General features: G+C 35.8%; 1 protein-coding gene across 2 annotated transcripts in view; it reads left to right on the top strand.

The window, feature by feature from the left end:
* The window catches only part of ppm1aa (protein phosphatase, Mg2+/Mn2+ dependent, 1Aa), a 52,952-nt gene that overhangs the window by 27,554 nt on the left and 465 nt on the right, over positions 1-24,933 (top strand). Inside the window, exon 6 of one of the 2 annotated variants that reach the window (XM_062042169.1) lies at positions 4,626-12,588. The exons of the other annotated variant lie outside the window; for it this stretch is intronic. Within the exon in view, the coding sequence (XP_061898153.1) occupies positions 4,626-4,655 (30 nt within the window). The 3' untranslated portion in view covers positions 4,656-12,588. Of the gene's footprint in view, positions 1-4,625; positions 12,589-24,933 lie in introns of those variants that run through there. 2 annotated transcript variants of the gene reach the window in all.

Genomic DNA, 24,933 nt, shown 5'->3' with positions numbered 1-24,933 from the left:
ACATTGGGGTTGCAGCATACACCAATAATAACACAGAAATGTAACTCATCAGATCAGAACTGAATCAGATGTTGTACACATTTATGTTGTGAATAATAAAGGATTCATTTTAGGCTGCCTCTGAATAATAGCATGAAATATTCCAGCACCTTCATAACGTTTAGTTATACTAAAGGGTCAATCAAATCTAAATAGATTTATATAGCTTTATCGGGCCCGGCTACATTGATCCATTATGAAACGAACCTGAGATATTTCAGTCCGCTATGTTTATTTCAAAATTGGTAACCGTGCGGTAACAACACAGAAAATGAAGTCGTCGCACTCTCCAAAAAGTTCCTAACACTCTGAAAGTTAATACACAACAGTTGCTGCTGCACTTCCTTAAAAAAAAAGTCTCCTCGTTAACAAAAGATTAAAAACACACAAAGACGGACACAACGGATCAATATACTCGGACTATGGACTTAAAAAGTTACGTACCGTAAGTTCTTCCCATCATCCATGGTATCCGACATGTTTCCTCTTCAGGTGCTCCCGAAGCAATGTTGTACTTCCGTGCCATGCGAGGTCCATGCTGCACATGTTGCAGGAAACTGTCTTCTTTAAAGTGAAGTATTCCGACACTTTTGACGACTTAGGTCGTACACTTTTCTCCTTTGAAGCAAGCTCAAGATGTTTCTCCGCTGAACCATTGGTACTGCTTTCCTCCGCCATTTTTCGAATGCTCCCAGGCAAAGTAGACGGCGTCGTCACGTGAGCTGCACATGACACATCATTGGCTGGCTTACTGCCAACTCATGAGATGTAGCCACAGCGCATGCGCATAGCATAGATCCAACGAATCGATGACTAAATTGATCGCCAACTATTTTTATAATCGAATTTAATCGATTAGTTGTTGCAGCCCTAGTTCTCATGTTTGATGCATTCCAAACATATTTTTAATGACCACAGGATATGTTTAAAAATGTTTGTTCAACAAATGAGAAGTAACTCACTGCATCAGTCTCAGCGCAAATTGTTTTATGTGACACATATAATACTTGTATGACAGTGACAGGTGATAGAAATGTGTCTCGGGTGTTCACGATCAGTTCCGGGCATTAAATCCCGATAGGATTTTCCAAAAACTGCATATTTTGAGTAATGTTGAAAACACACACATTGCACAGCATATTAAAATTGGTAGTGTAAGGCAGAATTGTCCAAAGTATGGCTAGGTGGGGATTTGCGGCATGCAGCTTCTCAAAATAAACAAAAAAAAGAAAGCAAAAGAGCACAACACAAAGAGAAAAAGATTAAATGTTGATACTTTTAGAGCAATGCCTACATTTCTGTTAGTAATCTGTTTCAAAAGGTCAGACGAAGATTGTATCGTACGAAAATCAAATACATTTTCTCTTAAGAAATTATTTCCTTTCCAGACACTCAAAATACAAAACAAATTTTATCGAGAATAATTATAGTTTTACATGCAGAAAACAACTAAAAATACAAAAAAAAAAAGACAAATGGATGAATGAGCATTTAACATTTATTGTTAATGGCGGGGTCCAGCGAGAAGGTCCTACGTTTGATTCACAGGGACTTTCTGTGTGGACTTTGTATGTTCTCCCTGTGATTGCTTGAGTTCCCCGTCGGGTACTTCGGCTTCTTTCCACCTCCGAAGACAAAGGGTGATTGGCAACACTAAATTGGCTCTGGTGTGTGACTGTTAGAGGTATGGGAAATAATCGATTTTTATTGGTTAGGGTTATTCGCAATTCGGACATGGACTATTATAGAATTGATTAGTGAAGGTCATTAATCGATAATCGATTTATTTATTATAAAGTAATACAGACAGTTCTAAAATTTGGCTGACTGCAGTGAGATCTGACCAGCTCCTTTACTATCAAGCACTTATGGTCCAGTTTTACACACATTTCCATTAATTTAATACATGTGGGAATTAATTTAACGGTTTCCTATTCCAAATGAATTGTTTTTTTAAAGTTGCAAGTAATAAATGCTTTTTTAGTGAAACGAAAAGAAATGTAAAACTGCATCATTATACAAGAATTAAAGATGCATCAATAATACATTTTTAATCGAATCGTAGCTCTTGAATGGTAATCAAGTTGAGGTGCCCAAAGATTCCCTAATCTATTGACTGTGAGTGTGAATGTTTGTCTATCTGTGTTGGCCCTGCGATAAGTTGGCGACTTGTCCAGGGTGTACCCCGCCTTCAACCCGAGTGCAGCTGGGATAGGCTCCAGCCCCCCGCAACCCAGAGAGGGACAAGCGATAGAAAATGGATGGATGTATGAATGTTGATGGCGGAGAGGTACTGTAGGAAGACAGGGGAGAGCCACACGGATGCCACACCACCTTCACACTTAACTGTAAATTATTTCTTGAGTTCAGTAGTGCTTCTCACCTTTTTTATGAAAGGGCTGGCCTTTGCAACTTTCTTTGGATCAATTGTGGCTTTTTTGCAGTTGTAAGCAATACATTTATCAAAGTGCTGTGACTTGCAACTTTCTTTGGCCCCATGGTGGCTTTTTTTCAGTCGTTTGCACAAAAAAAAAGAAATAGGCTACGTCACCAATTCATTGTTTGGGCACTCGATACGCTGTAAAACGGACTTCTTTCTAATGTGCGATGTTTGTCTGTACGATAACTGAGAAGTTAAAGTAATCCTTTGTTTATAACGTCCAATTGGTTCCAGGCCTGACCACATAAAATTAATTATCACAAAGTATAGGATTATTATTAAAAATCCAATATTTTCATAGTAAGACGATACAAAGCTTGTTTATGACCTTTTTAAATAAATTTTTTAAACATTATTAGAGCCCATGAAAATATGAAATAACACCCATGAGGTCTTCTTGACACTATTTTTACCCAATTTATTAGCCTTGAGTGTGTTCTGCTCGTAGTGCTTGAGTACCTAGTAGCCTGAAGCCAAACATTATAGCAATGATGCTTCCAGCATGGCCACTATGTGGAAATACTTAGTCACATCCTGGGTAATCCCTCTCTGTTATAACTGGGCTTTCATGGGCTGAAACCTCAAATGTGTGTTGTTCTGCTAAACCTTGATAAACGAGGCAAAGATCGCGGCAACATTTGCATGAAGCGGCGCGCCGAGTCCTTTCCAGTCCTGCTGTTTTGACATGGATCACGTCAAAGGCTCACCAATGTGGAGATGTGTTATTGGTGAGGCAAGAGTTGAACTTGCAGTGCATAAACAGTTATACTTAACTTAAAGGTTAATAATTATTTCATCGCAATGAGACAAGAAGTTACTATTAACCCGGAAACGGAGGTCCCATTTTTGTGATTGTCACAATATAATACAAAATAAGACGAATACAGTACTCTTTTACAGGGCTTCTTATCCTTTTTGACCTCGGGGCCCAACTTTTCTACTACAGAGGGGCCCACTCAAATATTAACACTGAATTAGTGAGCTTACTCTTGATTTTAATCGTATTTAATTATGTCTAACCTACAGTTTCAACCATGTCAAATGATATGAAGCCATGTGTTGATTATAGGTTATTATTAAGATTATTATTAAGGCTTAGGTCTGGCTGATACAAAAATAAATACTAATCTAATGTACTGCAAAAGTAGGGACTTATACAAACTGATAGGTAATAAATGTACATACAATTACACATCGCAAAAAAAAAAAAAATTCTAACTAAATTGATAATAATAAATAATATATGCTTTGTAAATAAACTGTCAATAAGATTTAGGTGCAAATTAAATACAGCTTCACCACTTTAGTCATACTTTTCACGCTTAAGAAACGTCTCTTATAATTTTAGTTCCAGATTTCTTCTGTTTGTTTGAGATTGTCATTACTGCCACAAAAGGTGGAAAAATGTATTACAACTGAGTAGCACTGCGGCCAATATGGACCACAGCTGAGAAACCGATATTTTTTGGCGGCCCAGCAATGGGCCCTGGCCCTATGGTTAAGAAACACTGCTCTAATAGATATTATACATAAATGAAACTTCATTTAAGCCAAAAATATATATAGTGGGATTTAAAACAATTTTGCTATAGTGAAGCAGCAATATTTGAAGCGTGCTGTAGCGAGGAATGACTGCATACAAAAACCGGAGCAGAATTTTGGCAAAACGTTATGTAGAAGAGTGGGGTGTATGAAACCAAGGTATTATTGTGACTAATAATACAATCTATATCTTAATCCTTTTTACAAAATAAAAATAAAAAATAAAAAAAAATCTTAAATTGGCCCACCTTATCCTTGGATTTTGTGGCCCTCATTGACAAAGTTTTGGGCACCCCCGATGTAAGGTGATAAATAGCTGAGTCATTGTTAGACTTGTATCCACGTTTTATTTCTAATTCAAGAAATAGAAGGTGATTTCTAACAGGTGCCCCATATATGCCAGTATGCCAATGTTTTTACTGCACTTCAGTATTTTCGATGCATGAAAAGGTTTTGTCTCATCTTGAAACACTGCAAAACTGTTGTAGATAAACAAACAAAGATGGACTTTATTCAAATATGCTGCAAAATAATTACACACATTTTCAATGAATGGAATTGGAGGTCTGAAGGGTGTTGTCCTTCCCTCTCCTCTCTTGTCAAGGACTCAGCATCCACAGATGACATGTGGTAACACAACCTCGTACCACTAACACAGCATAGCGTTTACAAACCACCATCCTCTCAAGACCCACAGCAGCTCAGCTCAGCAGTCTGTCTTGCCGTCACTCTGAGCTTTTGGTTTCTAAGAAGGGAATTTCATGGGAGGAGAGTGAGGAGGAAGAAGAAGAGGAGTTGCATGCACACCAACCTGGAGATAGTGCAACGCCAGTCCACTCTGGAGTTCAGGATCCCCCACCGTTTTGTCTGCCCTTTGTGTTCACCCATCCTAATACTTCCCTCTAAAGTCAAACATAACGAGTGAGTTCATAAGGCTTTCTTACTTCACTTTTCTGGGGTTAAATAATCATCTTATGTATTTTTTTTCTTGCTGTAATTAATTTGATTCACATTTCCTTGTGTGTTTTTGTATATTTCTGTTGTTGTGAAGTGCAATTGTCCTGTACAAACAGCCTGTATTTAATGCAGCTTAATTTTAAGTTAAAAATGAAAGAAATGAAAAAGATCCTTTTATGCACTATCTGCCTTTTCCTGCTCTTCTGGAAGTCTAACCCATTTCTTCTCCATAGTGAATATTACTGCTTGTCCTCCAGGCACAACGCCTCTCTGTGCTTTTATTTTCCTTTCTCCTCAGTTAGTCTATGCTCCTTTTTAAGAAACGGGTAAATTGTATAGTTGACAGAACAGTAAGCTCTCTATATCAAAAACATTTATCACCTAATTATTACGCCCCCTCCCTCTGTCTCCTTGTGCTTTTTTTTATTCTGCACATGTTAAAATAACAGGTTTCTTAGTCATTTTGGACATGTAAAGTGAAACAAAATACTGTACCACTTTTTGCTTGACTAGACACCTGCAGAGTGTGCTTGGGCGCTTGTGTGTATGTCCATGCACGCATACTTTTGTATGAAGGTGGATCACTCACAATTTCCCATGACCAGGCTGCATTTTTTTAAGGGAATTGCAATGCAACACTTGCTGTCTCAATCTTATTCCGCAAGTTTCCATCACAGAGTGTGTGCGCATGTTCTGTTTGAACAATTTGCATTCATTTTGCTGAGTTTTAGTGGGATAACAAACTTTTCTTTTTCGATAATTCATTATTTAAGAAAGGGTTGATATTTTTTAATTTTTCAACTCTGCTAAGCTTTAGGAAAACCTGCGCGTGTGTGTAATGTCTTTTTTATGTGACGTCCCACCTGTATTGGGGGAAATTTTTCTTTATATGGACTTTTTGGCAGGGCCACACAAAAAGAAATGCAAGGATGAGCTATTTTTGCCCAATTATTGTGTGTTTGTGTGTCCCTCCCGCTCTCCAACAACACCTTTTTGTACATTTTAAACATGATGTGCTAATTTGACTAATGTGAGCACTGACTATTTTAGGAAGCGTCAGCGTAAGTGCGACCATGGAGGAGAAACTGTTGGCTCAAATACTTTATAAACGCTGTCTTTATTTTCTCTTTGTTTTAAACAGTTTTTGGGTGTCAGGGGGAAATTCATACCAAGAACAAAACAGCTGATTGTAATGAATTGTCATGGTTGTGTACACCAACCTTTTTTTGTGTGTTTATTTTTATGAGATTTGATGTGTGTCAACACAAGCCAGGCAGGACACAGAGTGCGGTTTGCTGCTAGCTCTTGATTTTGTGTGTTTTTCCCCTCTTCGACTCTGCAAAGCCAACTATAGTCACTGTCAGTATCTGTATTCACTCACAAGGCAGATGCATTTCTTTAAGAGAGTTTTTTTTTTTTTTTTCCAGATTCTGCTATTTTTTTGTCTAAAATTTCATTGTTGGAAATTAATGTATGTATATATTTTTGACTTTAACATTCAAGGAATAAATATGTTGTTTGAGATAGATGTTTTTTTTCCTCCCCCCACCATGGACAAAATATAATTCTGGTTGGTCACTATTGAAATCCTGTCTGTTATAAGCTAATCTATAGTTCTGGAAAGTTCTAATATGATAGTATTGGTATACACAAAATGTATGTGAAAAAAAAGACAATCTTACAACAATTTTTGTTTGTATTAGGTTATAAAGTGTTTATTTTTCACTAAATTCCTTCATTTTCTAATCTGCTGTGATGGCAGAAAGGCAATTTTACCGTACTTTTACTAACTTTTGGTGCTGTAATGTATATGTGCAGCGATGTAAACAAACACACAGGGTACAAACAAATGGTGCCACTGCAACAAAGAAAAAAAACAAATCAAGATGGAGGTTGTGTGATGAGCTCCAGTACAGTATATAGCTGCCAAGTAAACATGTGGAATTGGCCTGAAGACTTCAAAAGTTATTATTGTCATGGGTAAAATGTTGCAACATTGTCACATGTTTAAAAGTTGTGAATAATCCTGATAAAGTGCTGGCTAAGTAAGTATAAATGTCCTATTATTGTGTGTGTGCGTGTGTTTTTGTGAGCAAATAACACACTTAAAAATGGGGGATAAAAAGCAAATAAAACAAAGACTTACAATTATGACTTTTGGGTGTTTGAATACAGTATTAGATTTTTTAAAATATGTTTAAGCAAAACTATTTTAATAACTGCGCATTGATAAATTATAACATTAAAATAGTTATGTAAGCTTTTGTGCTCGTCGTTGCCTGTTTTTTCCCCCTTTTTTTTTGCAACCAGCTCAGTGGCTTGTAAAAGATTTTATGTATTTATTTTTCTTTTAATCTAGTCTTTCATGCAGCACCCTCGCGTTGTCAGCATCCAGCTTTGCTGTACAATGAAGAAAAAACAGAAGTGACTTCAGTATCTCTTTGTTTGGATTTGTTTCTCAAGAGTGTTGATTCTCGTTAAGGGTGGTTCATTTCACTTATCTCAAATATCCATCACATTGCTTTCACTCCCAATAACAAATCATAAGGGAGCAAAAAAAAAAAAACCTCTTGGTTTTGCCATTGAAATAAAATACCTCATTACAATTACAGGAAGTTATTTTGCCTTCTGTTCCCTAGATGCACAAGTCAGCTGATGTGTGAAGACTAATCTTTTTTTTGTTTGTTTGGCAAAAAGTAAAAAAAAATCACCTTGAATAGTCTTAGATGTGTGGAGTGCAGCAGCCTGTGCCAACCTTTTAAATTAAAAGTAATCATATTTTATTTAAATTCGGAAGCATCATTGGCTTGAATAGAAATATGATTCCCAAAGTTCAGGGTTTAAGTACTTCAATTAGGGTTTATTACCAAGCCACACTCGAGAGAAAAAACTACAATGAAGCAGTAATTTAACAGATTTAAGGCACATAGTAGGAATACTTCTATTACCTGGAAAGTCATAATTTTAAGTTTGAAGTAATATAATAAATTGGTAATTTTGCAGGAATATCAAATGGCCATGACATGAACCTATAACGAGAAACAGACAGCATGTTAAATGACCTCATTCTTGCAGAGTTTACAACTTTTTTACTCGACATATTGCCAGTATTGTTGTAATATTTCAATCTTTTAATCTGACTTTTCTTATCTTAAAAAAACAAAACAAAACATGTTTTTCCTAACATTGTGTCCTTTTTATCTTAACACCTTGGTCTTTATTTTTTAAACAGGACTTACAATTATCAAAACATTAACAACTTTTAATTAAAAAAATTCACAACATTACAAGTTTTATATATTTTATCATATATGCCTCTACTAGTAATTTAAGTAAAAAAGAATAATTCAGAAATGTGATTTCACCGGTTAACTTTAATATACACCTTTTTAACCCACGACATTACAACTTAATTCTTGTAACGTGACACCCTTTTAACCAACGACATTACAACTTAATTCTTGTAACGTTACACCCTTTCAACCATCAGCATTACAACGTAATTCTTGAACGTTACACCCTTTTAACCCACAACATTACAACTTAATTCTTGTAACGTTACAGCTTTTCAACCCACGACATTACAACTTAATTCTTGTAACGTTACACCCTTTTAACCGACGACATTACAACTTAATTCTTGTAACGTTAGACCCTTTTAACCAACAACATTACAACTTAATTCTTGTAACGTTACACCCTTTTAACCAACGACATTACAACTTAATTCTTGAACGTTACACCCTTTTAACCCACAACATTACGACTTAATTCTTGTAACGTTACAGCTTTTCACCCCACGACATTACAACTTTAAATCTTGTAACGTGATACCCTTTTAACCAACGACATTACAACTTAATTCTTGTAACGTTACAGCTTTTCACCCCACGACATTACAACTTTAATTCTTGTAACGTGACACCCTTTTAACCAACGACATTACAACTTAATTCTTGTAATGTTACACCCTTTTAACCAACAGCATTACAACTTAATTCTTGAACGTTACACCCTTTTAACCCACAACATTACAACTTAATTATTGTAACGTTACAGCTTTTCAACCCACGACATTACAACTTAATTCTTGTAACGTTACACCCTTTTAACCGACGGCATTACAACTTAATTCTTGTAACGTTACACCCTTTTAACCAACAACATTACAACTTAATTCTTGTAACGTTACAGCTTTTCACCCCACGACATTACAACTTTAATTCTTGTAACGTGACACCCTTTTAACCAACGACATTACAACTTAATTCTTGTAACGTTACAGCTTTTCACCCCACGACATTACAACTTTAATTCTTGTAACGTGACACCCTTTTAACCAACGACATTACAACTTAATTCTTGTAACGTTACACCCTTTTAACCAACGACATTACAACTTAATTCTTGTAACGTTACACACTTTTAACTAACGATATCAACTTAATTCTTGTAACGTTACACCCTTTTAACCCAAAATATTACAACTTAACTCTTGTAACTTTACACCCTTTTAACCCACAACATTACAACTTAATTCTTGTAACGTTACACCCTTTTAACCGACAACATTACAACTTAATTCTTGTAACGTTACACCCTTTTAACCCTCAACATTACAACTTTATTCTTGTAACGTTACACCCTTTTAACCCACAACATTACAACTTAATTCTTGTAAAGTTACATCCTTTTAACCCACGACATTACAATTGAATTCTTGTAAGGTTACACCCTTTTAACCCACAATATTTCTTCTCGTAAATTCTGACAATTTTTCATCACATTTAAACCTTTATACTCAAACTAGTGTAATAATTATTGTAAGATAACGCCTTTACTCTTGTAACATTACACATGTTTCTAATATAACTTTAAAAATAAATTACTTTTTTCTTATAACATGATACGTTTTTATTCATAAAATTACCTCCAGTAACATCTTTCTTTTCACATTGGCTTGTTTCTTGTTTTATTTTTGTAATATGACAACATTCAAACTTAATACTGCCACTATACTCATGTAACATTCTGATATTTACATAACATGTCCTTTCTCTAAAAATATGACTTTATTCTCATAACATAACATGACAATTCATTTTTGTAAAAAATACCTCCAGTAACATTGCAATCTTTCTTGTTAGGTTATTTTTGTAATATTACGATTTTTATACTTAATACTGCCACTACTGCCATAACATTGTGACGTAATATTTTTTACATACGTTGTGTCCTTTCTTTAAAAATGACGTCGGTCTGCTCACATGATGTTGTTCTTATAACATTACAGTACTTAATTTTTGTAACAGTACACCTTTTACTTGTAATACTGCCACTATAGTCCCGTAACATGGCGACTATTCTCAAGGATTCAAGGAGCTTTATTGCTTCTTTTCATAACATTGTGACTTTTTTACTTTTCTTTTTGCATTATAACTTTGTTTTTGTAACATTACCACGTTATTTTCGTAACATTCTGACTTGCTTGTCTTACTGCCACAATTTAACATTGTGACTATTCTTGCGGAATTACATTTTTTCTATAGGCTGTCAAAAATAAAAGCGTTGTTTCATGTGATAAATCACACAAATGTTTGCATTAATCATGTTTTTAAACAGATGAATCACACATACAGTATATGTGCTCCTTTGCCATGGTTACCTGGAAGGCAGCATTGGTTTTAATCGGTCAGTGATGTGCTGGTTGGCAAATTTCACTCCAAAATGCTCCCTGACTGGACTTTAGATAAAACTGTTACCAAGTTTTGAACAAATAAATGACATGCATTCAAGTAAAACATGTTAAAAAAAAATCTGGCAACACAATTACATGTGTGTGCAAATATTGGGGTCTTTTTTTTAACTTAATTGAAATCATGCAAACAAGTAATAACCTGTGATTAATTAAAATTCAAATGTGTGATTAATCATTTGGCAGCACAATTTTTTTCATAAAATTGCGACTTTTCTCTAAGTATGCAGGGCTTTGTACTTGTAACTTTACGATTTTAGTTTCACAACATTACGACTTTTACACCTGCAATAATGCCTCTATTACAGCAATATTGCAACTATTCGTGCAGCCAGTGATGTGCGATACTGCTGATTTTCAATTCCGATCCGATACCGAGTAAATTCAGGCTAGTATCGGCAATACAGATCCTATACCGATACTTTATGCAAATATACTTTATGTGTCTGGTAAAATAAAACAAATAGTGTAATCGAAATGTTGCTTATCCCGTGGCATCATCTTCAAACGATATAAAATCGAAAGAGAAGCTGGCGTCATCCTGCACTGACTGCGTTATTTATATTCAACTTTTTACTATGCAGTGTCTCCAACTAGTGTCACACAAAAGGATACACACACTTGCCGTTTTAGAATACTGAGTGACTCATTTTAATTGCCAATATGTTTTTTAATTAAACGGTTTGCAATGGCTGTTTTATTGCAATTGCTATGTATAATTTAATGGCGCCTTGATTATAAATTATTTAGGAAACTTAACGTGAATAAATATATAATCTTTTTTTGCCTATGTGAGATTAGTGTATTTTATATGTATATTTTTTTTCTTACCAATCACGTTTCATTTATCTCAATGGTTTAGTTACTTTACATAGTGTTATGGTTAATGATATATATTATCTCAAATAACTTAAGTCCTATTATTTTGATTTGAAAATCGATATTGGAACATAAAGATTTGGTATCAGCAGTATTGATATTTCAGTATGGATCCGCACATCATTACTTACAGCATTACGATATGTTCTTTAAACTTTTCTCTAAATATTTGATTTCATTCCGGTAATATCAGGCTTTGTTCTTTTTTGTGGTCATTAGAAATGTTTTTTTCCTTTTCAGTGTGGCTGTAGAACTACTTGGAGGATAATATACAGTAGGTGTGAATACGTAAGGTAGTCATATGCACGGTATTCAGAAAATGGAAATGTACATAAAAAGACTTGGCATAGTTGCCTGGACAGATCGTCTTATTTCTTCTAAGAAGCATGTGCAGGCAAATATAAGGAGATTTGAATTGTATTGCTTGAACATATCAATGTTCTTTGTTGTGTGACCCCTTAGCGCAGTGGTTCATTTGCACCGCCTCGCCCCAGCCTCACATGTCATGAATAAGCTCACCGATTTGCCTTACCCTTATGTCATGTTGTTCCCTAAAATACCTGTTGAACGCTGCTGGTGTTCATGCTAAGGTTCTTAAGTTATCAAACTCTTCTCTGTTTGCCCCCTGCTGCTGTGTCATACGTTCCATGTGTTCTAATTGCATTGCAAGTGTCTGGTTACCTTAAGGAATAGCTGTCGATGAATATTGTCAATGTTGATTCACTTCTGTTACCATAATTGTATGTTTGTATGCTGTTTCAGTGCCAATGGAATGACCAAAAAAAGGATACAATTGTATTATTTGTGTTGATCGAACAAATTGCATTTCTGGCTTGTGGATTGATGCATTTCTCTCTTTGCCCCTTCCTTTTTCTACCCTTCCTACTTTCTTTCTTTGTTTCTTTTTATAGCCTTTCAAGTTGGAATAAGTTTTCTAGTTTGCAGAATGTATTACCAAATAAATGGGTTGTTGTCATGTACCGGTACCTCTCAGTCATTCCATGGCTTTTCTGGACCTTTTAAGCACTGGTAGAAAAATGTCTGCAGAGAGGCGAGAAATAACATCTTCCACAAACAAATTGAACAATATGGCTAAGAAAAATTATGTGCAAATGCTTTCTTAATACTAGTTAGGTGAAAACAAGACTTGAGTGAGAAACACTTGACAAATTTTAAAAAGTAAATGTCGAAATGTAAACAAGGGTTTCCAACTTTCTATCAGTTCTATTTATATTGCGCTTTTTCCTGAGTGACTCCCAAAGCGCTTTTACAAAGTAAAACCCATTATCTACATCTTTAAGCTACATTCACACCAGTGTGGGTTGCACTGGGAAAAGGTGGGTAAAGTGTCTTGCCGAAGGGCACAACAGCTGTGACTAGGATGGCGGAAGCGGGAATCGAACCTAGAACCCTCAAGTTGCTGGCACGGCCGCTCTACTAAGCGAGACAACTGGATGATGTACACATTAGGGACACAAGCTCGTGATCACATCGCTGCTATAAATAGTTCATCTGCGTTAGCGCTTATAATAACAGTATCACTAAAATACTTGGTTAATATTCAAATCATGAAATGTATGGTATGGTCTCTATTGTCATTGCAGAAGTATAACAAAAATTTGTTTTCAGCACAAATGTAAATGGAGTATTGTTGGTGGTTTTTGAATGGTTAATTATTGGATTTTATGGGCTAAATAGTGGAGCTACCAATGGCTTCTCTGTAAGCTGACTTTATTTATGTTTATTTAATATTTAGAATGCATTAAAAAAAAGTCCATCCGTCATGTCTTTCATAATGATTGTGAACGATAGGCAAAAAAAAAAAAAGAAGCAATTTCCCTTTAACTATTACAATTTTATTTGCACAAATACACTTTTTTTTCCATTTTTACAACTTTATCCCCATAATTATTTCTTGAAATATTGTTTGTTGTTCTCATCAAATACAGACTTTCCACCCAGTATTACAACTGTATTCTTGTAAAAATGTGTTCTTATATGACAATTTAAAAAAAAATTAAATTACTACTGATTTTCTTTGTAGTAATTTAGTAATTTTAATCTTAAAATTATTTTCTCGTGATACAAAACATTAATATGACAACTTTAAAATCCAACTTTTATTGTAGAAAATAGTACTTTGATTCGATTATACAAATTGTATAATCGAATCAAAGTACTATTTTTACATGCGAATGAAGTAAGAATTGTATAATACAATTCTTACTTCATTCTCATGTTTATATTTTTGCAGTATATATTTTTTATTCCCAATGTATTCTAGAAAATGTTTTTTCCCTTCTACAACATTATTGTAATGAAATTCAGACATTCTTGAATAGGACAACTTTATCTTCGTATTTTAAAACTTTATTCTAGTTACAACTTGATCCTCATCACTTTCAGACTTATTTCTTATATTTGACTGTATTCTCGTAAAGTTTCTACTTCTTATTACAACATTATTTTTGTGAAATATTTAGTTATTTGTAGTAATTTTGCAATGTTATTATCCGATGTTTTTTTTTTCATATTACAATAAGAAATGGTAATATGGTAATTCTTACCTAATAAGTAAATTCTTACTTTATTCTAATTCGTCCTTTTCTTGCAATATTATAACTTCTTCTCTTAATAATTTTTCCCATGTAAAATTGCTAATTTATTTGTGCAAATGTAGGATTTATTTTTAGTAAAATTGTATTCTTAATTTTTCTTATAACATTACTTAACCCTAAATAGTCAATTATGACTTTGGAATAGTACGACTTTATTACTAATCCATTTTCTACCACTTGTCCCTCTTGGGGTTGCGGGGGGCTGGAGCCTCTCCCAGCTACATTTTTTGTTGCAAAAACTTGCAATTTTGTGAATATTCACCTTTTTTTGGACCCTTCTGAGCAAATAGTCAGGCTCCTTGAATCACGAGAATGAAGTATTTTGAAAGCTTGCTGCCATCTTCTTAGCCAATGTCTGATAATGAAGCTTTTCTATTTACTGACAATTAAACCGTGTCGCTGCTGCATGCTTTGAGCCCCCACCTTTGCAAGCTGTGTGTAAACGCATGATGTTTTTTTTCCTCATCAGGAGTTATGCTCGTCTCGCCGCCTCCCCAGGCAGCATGTAAGGGAGCTTGACGCTCAGTCGACGGGTCAGCCTGGTCCACGGCCGCCAGGATTAAGAAGCATGGGAGGGATTAGTGGAAAATGTCAACATAATGTCATGAGTCGTGTTAAAAGGTCAGACGTTCAAACGGTGCTCAGTGGTGAACAGTTAACAAATCAGGTATCATTTGGATTGTGGCAGCCACGCTGATGAATGGACTTGTTATTGCATGCACGTGTTGCTCAGTATCACCGCCACAACATTAGGGACTCTGTCTGCATCTACATAGTTTGGACAGGCAATGTCAGAAAGGTATTTATTCATCATAAGCACATGTTGACTCCCTGCTGAATGAAAGTTAAGTAGAAACAAAGTGTAATCGTATCAATGAGACAATTCAGTCCATCAAAGTAGAACAAGCAAACACCTGAGCGCGACAATCAGTTTGATGATCAGCTATATACACTATATACATACACACATATATATATATATATATATATATATATATATATATATATATATATATATATATATATATATATATATACATATGTATACATATATATATATATATATATATACATATGTATACATATATATATATATATACATACATATATATACATATGTATACATATATATATATATACATACATATATATACATATGTATACATATATATATATATACATACATATATATACATATGTAGTTGAGGTTTCTGTGGTTTATCCGTTATACAGTGCTGAATAGAGAGAAATATACGTTAGGTCAGGAAAAAACACAGGCTAACAGGCTTGTAGGGATGATATAGCCTCTGTGTTTTTTCTTGACCTAACGCATGTATATATATATATATTTATATATATATATATACATATATATATATATATATATATATATATATGTATATATATGTATATACATATGTGTGTATATATAACAGAAGTGTGGACTCGAGTCACATGACTGAGACTCGAGTCAGACTCGAGTCATGAATTTGATGACTTTAGACTCGACTTGACAAAATGTAAAGAGACTTGCAACTCGACTTAGACTTTAAAGTCAATGACTTGTGACTTCACTTGGACTTGAGCCTTTTGACTTGACATGACTTGCCAAAACCCAAAGATTAAAAAGTTATTTAGAAGCGCTCCGTATCTTTCATTTTGTACTTGTCTATCAGCGTGTTGTTGTGTGACAGCGTGTGTGTCTGTCAGTACAACAGCCAATCAAATTAGTTCTACGTTGTTTTCGTCCCAAAGCACTCACCCAATCAAATTGCAGGAAAACCAACGAAGAATAACTGTCAAACGACGCGCCAGTGAGAAAAAAATATGCCAAAGTTGGTTTCGTTCGGGTATAAAAACTACGACTTGGTCAACAAAAAACGAATTGCCGTATGCAAAACATGCATTTCGAATATTACAGACGGAGACGCAACAACTTCCAACTTCGTTCGACATTTGAAGTTGCACAAAGAAGGGTACGTTTTGAATGCAAGATAACGTTTATTGGCTAAGTAACATGACTTTTATTTGCTGTGTAGTTAAATCAGTGAGGCTCTAAACTCACTGCTAACGTTATAACCATAGACATCTTATGAGTAGACCCAGCATCGACCTCTACAGGCGCAGACGAGACGCGGAGCCGCCATCTTGGAGTGGTGATCCGCTTCACTCAGTGCAATTCATTTGGCAGGAGCAATGAACTGTCAGCGCATTTAATTCATTTTACCTCACTGAATACCACTGATTTTCACGCGCTTTTTTGTCATACGTGTAGCTATGATAAAGGACACATGTTTTGGCGGGTTTTATTATTCATAGTTTGCTTAACAGTAATAGAATATTCTTAGGGACGGCGTGGCGAAGTTGGTAGAGTGGCCGGGCCAGCAATCGGAGGGTTGCTGGTTACTGGGGTTCAATCCCCACCTTCTACCATCCTAGTCACGTCCGTTGTGTCCTTGGGCAAGACACTTCACCCTTGCTCCTGATGGCTGCTGGTTAGCGCCTTGCATGGCAGCTCCCGCCATCAGTGTATGAATGTGTGTGTGAATGGGTGAATGTAGAAATTCTGTCGAAGCGCTTTGAGTACCTTGAAGTTAGAAAAGCGCTATACAAGTATAACCCATTTATCATTTATATGCTATAAGTGACCAGACGTCCGAGATCAAAACTGGGAATATAATCCCAGAGAAGGGGGAAAAAAACGGTCAGCTATTTTTAAATTGAAGAAACAATATGATTAGGTTATATATACATGCGTATATCGTACATAAACAATGTATGAATACATTAGATATATATATATATCTTAGGGACCTATAGACTGTACCTATGTTGCTGCAGCAGCAGAGAGTTTATTCTGTCTTGACACTTTGTATTGATATTTTGTATTACATTCTTCCCTTAAATGATAATGTTTACAGTGATTGTTTTATATGTATTTTTTATGTATGTCGCTTTGGATTAAAGCGTCTGCCAAATACTAAAAGGCCTACTGAAACCCACTACTACCGACCACGCAGTCTCATAGTTTATGTATCAACGATGAAATCTTAACATTGCAACACATGCCAATACGGACGGGTTAACTAATAAAGTGCAATTTTAAATTTCCCGCGAAACTTCCGGTTGAAAACGTCTATGTATGATGACGTATGCGCGTGACGTCAATCGTTGAAACGGAAGTATTCGGAGACATTGTATCCAATACAAAAAGCTCTGTTTTCATCGCAAAATTCCACAGTATTCTGGACATCCGTGTTGGTGAATCTTTTGCAATTTGTTTAATGAACAATGGAGACTGCAAAGAAGAAAGCTGTAGGTGGAATCGGTGTATCAGCGGCTGGCTGCAGCAACACAACCAGGAGGACTTTGACTTGGATAGCAGATGCGCTATCCGACGCTAGCCGCCGACCGCATCGATGATCAGGTGAAGTCCTTCGTCGCGCCGTCGATCGCTGGAACGCAGGTGAGCACAGGTGTTGATGAGCAGATGAGGGCTGGCGTAGGTGGAGCGCTAATGTTTTTATCATAGCTCTGACGAGGTCCCGTAGCTAAGTTAGCTTCAATGGTGTCGTTAGCAACAGCATTGCTAGGCTTTGACAGGCGGCACAGCATTTACCGTGTGGTTACAGGTCCAGTGTTTGGTTCGGTGTCTCCTGATAGTAGTATTGTTGATCTTCTGTCTATCCTTCCAGTCAGGGGCTTATTTCTTTTGTTTCTATCTGCATTTAAGCACGATGCTATCACGTTAGCTCTGTAGCTAAAGTGCTTCACCGATGTATTGTCGCGGAGATAAAAGTCACTGTGAATGTCCATTTCGCGTTCTTGACTCTCATTTTCAAGAGGATATAGTATCCGAGGTGGTTTAAAATACAAATCCTTGATCCACAATAGAAAAAGGAGAAAGTGTGGAATCCAATGAGCCCTCTTACCTAAGTTACGGTCAGAGCGAAAAAAGATACGTCCTGCACTGCACTCTAGTCCGTCACTCTCACGTTCCTCATCCACGAATATTTCATCCTCGCTCAAATTAATGGGGTAATCGTCGCTTTCTCTGTCCGAATCGCTCTCGCTGCTGGTGTAAACAATGGGGAAATGTGAGGAGTCCTTCAACCTGTGACGTCACGCTACTTCCGGTACAGGCAAGGCTTTTTTTTTATCAGCGTCCAAAAGTTGCGAACTTTATCGTCGATGTTCTCTACTAAATCCTTTCAGCAAAAATATGGCAATATCGCGAAATGATCAAGTATGACACATAGAATGGATCTGCCATCCCCGTTTAAATAAAAAAATGTCATTTCAGTGGGCCTTTAAACATAAACATATATAAACACCTGAAAGTCTTTATATCAGCTAAAACCACCAATCTGTTTCACTGGATTCAGAATATAACCAAATTCTGTCTTACCCAACAATGTTAGTATTTGAATATTGTTACTTGAAGACTTATTCCTGGTTACAATTATACTGTTAAGAAAGTATTGTCTTATATTTTGCCTAAAATGAGAATGCATCATAATCAGTGGCGGCTGGTGAATTTTGTTTTAGGTGGGGCAGAAAGTTTGTAAACCAAACCCCTGTAGGGGCGTCATCCTCCCCCAGAAGATTTGTTTGTGATTTTCACATACAAATATTGAAGATCTTAACTCCTTCTCAACTCTGTGGTAATATTCTTTTCACAAAATACAACCAATAGTACGTTAATGTTAAATTTTACTTTTGAAAAGTAATCCCCCGATTCCTATTTTCAACAGTCCGCTCATTTGAGCAGGAAAACGCTGAACACCAGCACCGGCATCTTTGTTTTCTATCTGTCAACTGTCAGTTTAGGCTGCTCGCCGGCTCCTCATCACCACTTCAAGATGGCGGCCAAATTGCTCGCGTCACAGCAGCCAATGCTGCGTCTACTTATAAGATGTCTATGGTTATAACGTCATTGCAAACACGGCAATCTGTTGCGTCCACTGCAGTTCGCTACCTTATTCATACTTTTTGTCAAGTGATTTTTTTTTAAGCAGGGTTGCATGAGGTACCTACACTTAACGTTACGTTAGTCAATGTATCACACACAGTAACGTAACGTTAGACGGCGGTCAGCAGCACCGCGTATTTTAGCCACCTACAAAAAGACAAACATAGTCAAATAAAGGTCAGTTAAAATGTATACTATATTAAGAATATGTGTATATATTGCATAGGGCCCTGACATCTAAAAAGTACAACTCTGTTCATTGTTATGTTCATGTTTTTGTTATGTTTTTCATGTGTACGCACTCATAAACACACATACAGTATGAGATGAGATCAATGGGATAAGGTAAGAACAGGATAGAAACTGCTGTGGAACTAGTTACAATGCAATATGCCATGGAAATACAATGTTAACACTTTTGTGCAAATAAGTACAGTTGCACTTGTTTTTTCAAATGTGTTTATTCTGTAAAGGAATGAGTTAAATGTTTAAAATGACTGGCTAATAGTGCTATTATTAAGTGCAATGTCAGCACTATTTTTTTTCCTGCAATTTCAAATGCACTTTTTTTAATAAATAAATACAGCGTTTGAAAAGCATACACAATCTGTGTAAATATATTAGTCTGCGGTTAAAAGGACTTGAAAGGACTCGAAACTCAAAATGCAGGACTTGGGACTTGACTTGATACTTTCCCGTCTTGACTTTAGACTTGACTCGGGACTTGCCTGTCTTGACTCGGGACTTGACTCGAGACTTGAGGGCAAAGACTTGAGACTTACTTGTGACTTGCAAAACAATGACTTGGTCCCACCTCTGATATATAACATATATATATATACACTACCGTTCAAAAGTTTGGGGTCACCCAAACAATTTTGTGGAATAGCCTTCATTTCTAAGAACAAGAATAGACTGTCGAGTTTCAGATGAAAGTTCTCTTTTTCTGACCATTTTGAGCGTTTAATTGACCCCACAAATGTGATGCTCTAGAAACTCAATCTGCTCAAAGGAAGGTCAGTTTTGTAGCTTCTGTAACGAGCTAAACTGTTTTCAGATGTGTGAACGTCTGATCATCAATTGGCCTTCTGAGCCAATGAGCAAACACATTGTACCATTAGAACACTGGAGTGATAGTTGGTGGAAATGGGCCTCTATACACCTATGTAGATATTGCACCAAAAACCAGACATTTGCAGCTAGAATAGTAATTTACCACATTAGCAATGTATAGAGTGTATTTCTTTAAAGTTAAGACTAGTTTAAAGTTATCTTCATTGAAAAGTACAGTGCTTTTCCTTCAAAAATAAGGAAATTTCAATGTGACCCCAAACTTTTGAACGGTAGTGTATACATATATATATATATATATATATATATATATATATATATATATATATATATATATATATATATATATATATATATATATATATATATATATATATATATATACACATATATATACTACATGTATGTATATATATCTAACATATATGTATATATTCATATGTGACAAATCACTGGTTGTCAAATGCAAGAAGTGTTTATGCCCGGGAACGTGTATCCGAACTGTTAATAGAAATACATGTACCGTTATTCTAGAAATAATTTCTGTTTGATACAACGCACTTCTACAAACACTTTGCTGGATTAATGCGGCCCTGACTAAAGTGGGTGGTATTGATACAGCTGTTGTATCTACTTAATAAAGGGTGACTTATTATGAGTTATGACCAGATATGTTTTTGGGTTGTGACGAACATAGAGAGGGAGGAATCAAGAGGGCTTAGACGTGTAGCTCAAATGTTGTATTACAATATTCTGATATTTCAGATTGTACTTCTTTGATGTCAATTCTGTGGGAGAATCATTTTAAAAAATGTTCTCCCAACATTTTGGTTTAGTACATTTGTGTAAATATTAGGGGTGTCCAGATTCATTATTGATATCAGATATCGGCCCTATATCAGCAAAAAATAGGATATCAGCTTGCATCTAAAATCTCAGACGCGAGCAGTCTTTCAGCGTGTTTACTTGTGCAACGCTCAACAGCCAGGAAGCATCTGAATGTCCTCTAATAATCACACAAGTTTGATTTTTTAAATACATTTTAGTTAAGTCATTTACAAAAGGTAGGCTACATTCTAGTTGGAGCAAGCAGCTACACAACAGCTAAGCACGCCATAGCAGACAAGCTAGACATATGTAGTAGGTGTACTTAGTTAAAAATATGGCAGTCTAAAGCACAACATTTGTCAATATAAACAATTATCAAATAATTATAGTTGTTATATTACTAACATGCAAAGTTTCCAAGGCAGAAGTGTATTAGAAAATATCCACCTCAAAAGTATAAAGCTGTCATAAGTAGGGATGTATAATATGTGCCGGTATTTTTCTGTACCTGTTCCTCAATGGAGGAAGACCGTTAAGATTCTGGACTAATGATACTGCTATTGGTATTTTTTTTTATCCAGCTGACTGTCAGAATTATGACACGCGGTCACGATCAGTTCAAGTGCCGCTACCACACATAAAAAAAGGCACAGGTAGATGATAATCGGCTTGGAATCATCACAAATAAGGAAGCAACACCACTCAAAAGTTTGTAACACAACAATATTTCCTCATAGTCCCCAAAGTCACACGCGTTAATAAGAATTAGTGTCAGTTTGAAGTGAACACCACTTAAGACACGACCCCACCGCACGCTTCAAAAACCCGACCATCCTTTAAGCGATTTAGTAATCCAAAGGCCAATATTAAGACACTCAAAAAAGTGAACATTTTAAATAATCACTAAGTCTATTTAGTTATAAAATACACACGCGTCATAGACACATATACGTCTGTGGCTTCCGGTCCGTCACTCAAATAGGTACATGTGCAACATAAACACAAATAACAATTTCTATTTTTACAAAATGGACATGCGGTAAAAAAATGAATGGATGGATGGATATGAGATCTCATGATAAAAGTCTGAATGAACATGAATACCAACATTTTTTATCTTCATTATTTTATTACTATTATTTTAAATGTTATTATAGGAACAAGCGGTAGAAAATGGATGGATGAATATACGGAGTGTAATTGTAATGAATACAAAACACAGTGATGGATCTGTGGTCTTTACAAGATGATGACATAACTGCATTGCACCTTGCACATGCACACATAGTTGACTTGTTTAAGACCTAAAAAGCAGGTGTTGATAAAAGCCTTCCCTGCTGTTAGATGTTACATGATGTTGCTTGTGCACAACTTCTTGTGTTAAAAAAAATGCAAAAAAAAAAAAAAAAAAGCATTTTTTTCCACATCTCTATTTACACAAATTACATATAGTACCAATAAGCGTACGGATGAATAACGGTATCGATAAAATCCTAACAATATACATCCATAGTCATAAGGGGAGTGTTTTTCATACCTATCGTTGTTGTCTGAGTAATTTATCTTGATCACACCTGTATTAAAATGCAACACTACAAAATATAATATATGTATTATGATTAATGCTGATATCGTATCAATATCATCCAATATTCGAGGCTCCAATATCGGTATCATATCAGAAGTAACACGTTTTACAAAGACACCCTACAATAAATATGATGCCATATTCTCCTAATTGCTTGGATTTACATGACGTCCTTCAATATGCGTGGTGGTCAAGCAGCGTCTGTTCTCAATGGATACTAGGCGCCATTTAACCTTTCTCAAAGAAAAAATGCCCCTTGCTTGCGTTGTTTTCGGCTTTACGAACCATACAAATCACAAAAAGAATTTACGTAGAGTTCCTCGAGAGGTAATCAAGAAGGGCGGAAGAGTGGAAGATTTTACAAAGAACGAGAAAAGGGGCACGTTTCCAAGGGAGCAGAATTGATGAACGCACAACTTTGCAGTGATCACTTTGTTAAAGGTTTGTTTGATGTATTTCAAAATACTTTACTTGCTTAGTATTTTCCCATTGAAGTATTATCTTGATATTGTTTGTAAATTTCCTTATTTAAACCGGAAAGTCATCAGAGTCATTGATACTTTGTCAGAAAAGGTAGTCTACACCCCCCCTCTTGTTTATATTGTGCAAATATTGTGTCAGAGTACATATGAAAACAGGACAAAAATCAAATGTAGTGATGATTCAGTAATTGTTAGTTTATCAGATAGATATGCAGTCACGGGTGGCAACTGTTGGGTGATATAAACAGTTTGTGTACATGAACGCGTCCTCGCACAACGTATATTTGAATCATAAAATGCAACCTTACCCGAGTAAAAACGATGAATATTCAGTGATAGGCCTCATCTGTTTTGTCGTGTAAAATGACGTCTGGCGCACCAGGTAGTTCGATACGTTTGGGAAATACATTGACAGATAATCCTTGGGTTCACACAGCAAACCTTTTTTTGATAAAGTACAGGGATCTATTCCATTGCATAGCTGGATTTTTTTGCTGGTATCTGCTTGTTGCAGGAAGGTCTAGGCCCCCTGCATTCACGCGCTGCTTGCTGCACAACACTGTTTTTCACTCCCGGGAAGAAGTCACGTGACAAAATACAAGCAATTTGGGCCCGAACAGCGGAGCAAGCTGTGCAGGAGATGAAGAGCATCGCAAGGGCCTTATTGAAATTGCTGTGTTTTTTCTTTTATACGTATGGATGCCTTTTTGAGGCCCTTTAACTTGCAGGGAAAGTCCCCATATTTTGCAAGCTTGCCAGGTATGGCAACAAATTATATATTTTGGCTCTCCGAAAAGTAAATTTAAAAATTGGCTCTCTAGTGCCACCTTTCAAATTAGACAAAATTAACCCTTTTGGTTGAATTAACAAGGTGGAACCTTATCTACTCTCATTTTTAACATTTAAGACATTTTCAATAAAAATACGGTATCCAACTTTTACAGTAGATGTATTAAAATGTAGTATGCCTGCTACTTTTGCTTTTGTTTTATTAACGTAAAAATATTAATATTAAAAAAAAGTGCAACTAATATCTCTTAGGTTAAATGAGCAGTGGTTAGACCTGCTACTCTCATTTTAATAAACAGTAGCAGAGAAAAGTCAACTAAAACACAACAACATGAAGCCACAACGCAACTTTCAGCTAGAGCACGATTGCAAAAGCCACAACAAATGCAAGCGCCACAACCTAACCACATAAAGCCACAACACAACAACTGTAAGCCAAAACACGACACTGTAAAGACAGAGATATTGTCTTGTCGTGTTTGCATTTGTTGTGACCTTTCTCAGCCACCGTAACTACCCATCATTTTTGTTTTGCTGACTGATGGCAATGAAGCCACAGACGGCCGGACGGACTTTAGTAACGTTTAGCGTCATTATCATTAAAAGTGCTAACCTTCATATAAAGTGGGGAACTGCCCTTTTTCTGGAATTTTGTTTATCGTTTACAATCATTATGAAAGACATGACGACGGATGGATTTTTTTTAATGCTAAATATTAAATAAACGTAAATAAAAGTCTCCCTTTAGCGGAGCCAATGGGAGCGCCTCTATTTTGCTCATACAATCTGATAAATAACCATTCAAAAAGCACCAACAGTACTCCATTTACATTTTGTGACTTGAATATTAACCAAGTATTTATTAGTGATATTGTTATTATAAGCGCTAACGCAGACGATCCTTTTATAGCGACGACGTGATCACTTCCGTGTGTGCCTATGTTTACATAAATGATGTCTCTCACCTGGACAG

Source organism: Entelurus aequoreus, linkage group LG03, assembly GCF_033978785.1.
Source record: "Entelurus aequoreus isolate RoL-2023_Sb linkage group LG03, RoL_Eaeq_v1.1, whole genome shotgun sequence".
Classification (NCBI taxonomy): domain Eukaryota; kingdom Metazoa; phylum Chordata; class Actinopteri; order Syngnathiformes; family Syngnathidae; genus Entelurus; species Entelurus aequoreus.
The sequence above is the reverse complement of the archived record's forward strand: the minus strand, read 5'-3'. Positions and strand labels throughout refer to the sequence as shown.